Consider the following 4765-nt stretch of genomic DNA (forward strand, 5'->3'; position numbering starts at 1 on the left):
ATATCTTCAGGTTGAACATTCAACACCACATGCCGGGTATCTAAAAGTTCAGTCTCCAAAATGAGAAGGTTCTTGGAAGAATCTTGGCCCCGATTTATATATGCTCCAGTTACTCCACTGTACCACAGCACAAAGTAGTATGCATGTTTTATATAGGGGCTTGAGGCTCACAGTGTTTGTGATATACTTTGAGATCCTCTGATGAGAGGTGTTACCTAAATACAAGTAATTTGATGCTTAAGTGTCTAGAATTCCCAGTGGACATCTGCACTCAAGCCCTGCTGCCATCACAAATGAAAAACATTTGGAATCCTTAATGTGATTTTTAATGGACATATGTTCATAACACAGTGCCACCAATTTGGCATATTTAGTGTCTTCTCAAGAGAAGCCCACAGTTTCTATAGCAAGATTGTGGGAGGTTAGGATTGCAGTGTGAAAAAATTTGCACAACACCTGCCTGACTATAATTTAATTGGCAGAAACTAATGCTCTGGGTTTGAGGATTTTTTTTCCTCCACTCAAAACTGAAGAGACACTAGGACTAATCCCACTCTGTTGCACTGTCAAGTTTAAGCTTTCATTTGGGCTTTTCTCAAGCTGCARTGAGATCATTGTTAAGCCAACTGTGTTTCTTTCTACAAACTGAAGTACTGCTGTTTTACTCTCACGTTGTTATTTATGTGTATAATGACTTATTTGGCCATCTCCAAGGACTCTTGAGTATTTTGCACTTCACTGAAATACTAGTATGCTTAGTATTGTTGAAGCTTTTATTTTTAATGACGTATTTAATAATATAATAAGAAAAAGGATGGCCAAAGTATTTCTGATCAGCTCTGCTTTTGAGATGGTACACAGACCCAAAACACAAACAGCACTGCTGTCATCATTAAGCTGTCTTTGATTTTACCTTTCCTTGCTGCCAAGCCCCTTCTGGAGCAATCTTTAGCACCTCTTATCCTACCAGATTTTTGTTTTCCTTTTCAGTAATGTTTGGCCTTGCTGTGCATCAAGGACAGCCCCTGTTACTTCACTATTTTCTTCCCTTTGCTTTTACAAAACATAATAAAAAGCTTTGCAGGAAAGATAGGAGGACTCAGTCCCAGGGGAAGCGTTCCTGCGGTCACCAGCCACTTCACTTTGAGAGCCTGCAACTTTGTGATGTTTCACACACAAAAGCTGTCGGGCCGGCAGGAGTCCTGCTCCGTGCTACTCAGCCGAGCCCAGCCGTTTGGGGCTTGCAAGCCAGTGCTGTCTGTATCAAGGAAAGCCTTTTAGAAAAGTATTACTGACTGGCACGAGCCTGGGTGGGCAGGTTGTGAACATCCTTTATGGAGTACACTCGCATCAATTTTGTTGATTTAAAGGCAGCCCTCAAGCTTAAGTCAGATTACCAGATGCCGTTCTGTGACTGCTGTGAACGAGGTATTACACCTGCAGCAGAAACCCCGTCAGCAGTCCCCAGACACTTCACGGGGACTGGTGTGGAACAGCATGAAATGGCAGTAGGTTTTATTTCTTCAGTTTTCTTTGTCTGCTGGTATCTATACAATCATAGTAAKGCATGTATGTAAATATGTATATGTACATGTATATATAGTATACTTCATACCTACACATGAAGCAAGTATGCAGTCACATTCCTGAGCTATTTTGTGCCTTGTCTTTGGGTACTAATTTAAAGATGGGTTAATATTTTATGGTCCCCATAAGGCCCCAGTAAATTAACAAATAAGATCATAAGAAGGGRTTTGATCACTAAAAAAATTGCTGACCTGCCTCTTCTCTGCACTTGTAGTGATGGAAAATAACTGTTCAGTTTGCAAGAGCCTGAAGTGAGCCATAATCAAAAGCTTTTTCTCGCCAGCACTATAGGAAACCCAATATAGAGATTTGCATTGCTTGTATTTTTAGAATTGCATGGACAGCAAGAAGGCCATAGGCATATGTAGTGAGTATCAAGTCTATCACTGATGAGTGCTGAACTTTATCCCTAGATCAGGCAACATTCCCAAGGTAAGTTAGCACACCTTGGACAAGCCTCCACTTCACAGCCAACTAGCAAGTGGCTGCTTACAAAACTCACCAACTGTGCCTTGCCTGGCTGACCCTCTGTTCCTCGTTCCAGATACTCTTTGTACTCAACTTTTCCCACACATGAAGAAGTTGTGACACTTTGGGTTTCAAAGACAAACTAGATCAAAGTTTGGACAAATTGGGTAAATTTTCTAACTGCTTCAAACAGCAAACCCAGAGAATCATTGCTTTCAGCATTCATTAATCAAACCTGTTAAATGATTACCTCTTCAGGGCTGTTTTGTTGACAACTCCTCATGATGACAATGTGTCAGTGGCAGTGTCCCAAGGCGCATTCAGCGGTGACGTCAAGGACAAGCCTCCCTCACCTCACCTAGTGGGCTGGGCACCTCCACAAAGACTATTTAAGAAAGCAGAATGCCTCCTTGGAAACCCATGATCACGAGAGCATTCCAAAGCAAGAGAAATTGGATCAACTGAAAGGGACAGCAAAATCCTCTCTGAGCTCTTTTAAAGAAAGTAAGTAGAATTGTGTCTATATATTTTTTCCATCTTTAAATTACCAGTGATCTGAGTTCTTTATACTGATTTAGTAGAAGTACACAATCAAATCTGCAACCAATTCTGTCTTTCTATTATGCATTGTAGGAAAACACATTTATACCAGTTAGAATGACATAATGTGCTAACAGACAACATTTGATTTTAGCTTGTGATCAGTATTTCAGACTCATCATCCAGATCTACTGCAGGCTACAGAAATGCCCCCACAGTTGAAGACCAACCTAAACATCATCCCCAAGGTTATCCAGGGGGATTTGCAGAGCCTGCCTCCAGAAGTGAGAGAGTTCATTGAAAGTAATGCCAAGCTGTGCCAGCCTGAAAGCATTCATATTTGTGATGGTTCAGAAGAAGAAAACCAAAAAATTCTGGACATCATGGTAGAGCAAGGCATGATCAAGAAGCTGAGCAAGTACGAGAACTGGTGAGTGTCATAAAAAAAGGTAGGAGTTCAGAATAGTGATAAGCATTTTCTATCTGTTTGCATTTAAAAGTGTTCAAAACCCTTTAATATTTACTTTTCATGAGCATTTTAGAACTGTAGCTTACATAGGTTAAATAATCAGGAAGAACAATTTTTTTCTCTCAAAATTAACTAAAACTTTATTAATCAATTTGACTACCAACTGTACATTGTCTCTATTGATTAGTTATATAAACTGGGAAACTGAAACAATATCATGAGACTTATGTAACTAATCATTAGCAATAGTTAAACATTTTTTAGCAAATACATCTTAAGAATTCTACTATTTCAGTCAATTAATTTATTCATCAAATACTTTTCTGCAGCATTCAGATAGCTCTGTGGGTGTTCAAATATTATTCAGCACAGGCATTATTCATATTGTGCCGATGAGCTTTGACTGTAATGTATTCAGCAAATACTTTTTTCAAATATTCCCTCATCTTTCCCAACTAACCCAACATGAAAGGAGAATATTAACAAGTACATGCTTGGGAATTACGTGCTGGACCAAGAAATCTTCATGGAAGAAATCTGCAAAGACTTTTGAATAACTCCAAAGTGCAAGAATTTGGCAATCTGTTTGCAGACTATTTGGGAGAGAAAAGGGCAAAATTCACCAGATAAATTATTCATTGTTAATTATATGCTTAGCTGTAGTGATGATGGTTATGACAGCCCAACTAGAACATTTTTATCCTCATAGAAAATTTCTATGCACAGAGGTGAAAATGGTAAAGTAATCCTCTTCATTGTAAATAAATGACAAATTCTTTGAAAGAGGAAAAAATAATCCTGTCTAATAATCCAGCTTTACTTTTTATGATACTGAGTGTTTCTTTTGCGATGCCTTCAACTTAAAGGACAATGCCAATCCACTAGGCTGGATTCTGGTCCCACAGACCTATATACCAACATTTAAAGTACTTGCTTGGAATCCATTTTGCTCAAGGCGTCACTTTGTGGTCCTTATGTAAAACTATTTTTACTTATCTGTACTGATGAGAATGAGATTAACTTTTGCCTGCAAGCTRGCAACAGGGAATAAAACTGATGTAAGAGACAGAGGAGTATTAAGGAGTAATAAGAATTTCCCAAGCCATATAATTTGTTATTCATTCTACAATGTCCTGAGATACTTTGTATGAGAGAATGTATTTGACTAACTTCTGAGGTTGTCTCAGATGTATTGATTTACCTTTACAAAACATTTTGCCCTTTTGTGCTAAAGGGGTCTTACAGAAGTGTTAAAAAGGTTATATTGTTTTTTTAAATGATCAAAGCCTAATTTCATCATTTTGGTTGAAATGCAGCTGGTTGGCTCTCACTGATCCAAGAGATGTGGCAAGAATTGAGAGCAAAACTGTCATTATCACTCAAGAACAGAGAGATACCATTCCAATCCCTAAAACTGGAACTAGCCAGCTGGGCCGCTGGATGTCAGAAGAAGATTTTGAGAAAGCTTTCAGTATCAGATTTCCAGGCTGCATGCAAGGTGGGTGAGAAAAGAAAAGCTGACACTGCACTTTTAGAGTTACAGAAACACTACTAATAATTATTGTAATCTTTAATTAAAAACATTTTAGCTAAAGGTTTAGGTGGGTACCCCTGACATTAGTCATCTTTCAGGTTTCATCTGGATCTTTACAACAGATCCAAAAGTCTGCACATGCATAGTCATCAGTCTCTCTCTAGTAA

General features: G+C 38.6%; 1 protein-coding gene across 1 annotated transcript in view; it reads left to right on the top strand.

Annotated features, from left to right (window-relative positions):
• The first annotated feature begins 2786 nt into the window (after positions 1-2786).
• Positions 2787-4765, top strand: part of PCK1 (phosphoenolpyruvate carboxykinase 1) — a 6665-nt gene continuing 4686 nt past the window's right edge. Inside the window, exons 1-2 of the mRNA XM_085313890.1 lie at positions 2787-3025; positions 4381-4562. Of these exons, the coding sequence (XP_085170016.1) occupies positions 2802-3025; positions 4381-4562 (406 nt within the window). The 5' untranslated portion in view covers positions 2787-2801. The remainder of the gene's footprint in view (positions 3026-4380; positions 4563-4765) is intronic.

Source organism: Rhea americana, unplaced genomic scaffold (genome assembly GCF_003343005.1).
Source record: "Rhea americana isolate MKP2758 unplaced genomic scaffold, rheAme1 scaffold_4, whole genome shotgun sequence".
NCBI lineage: Eukaryota > Metazoa > Chordata > Aves > Rheiformes > Rheidae > Rhea > Rhea americana.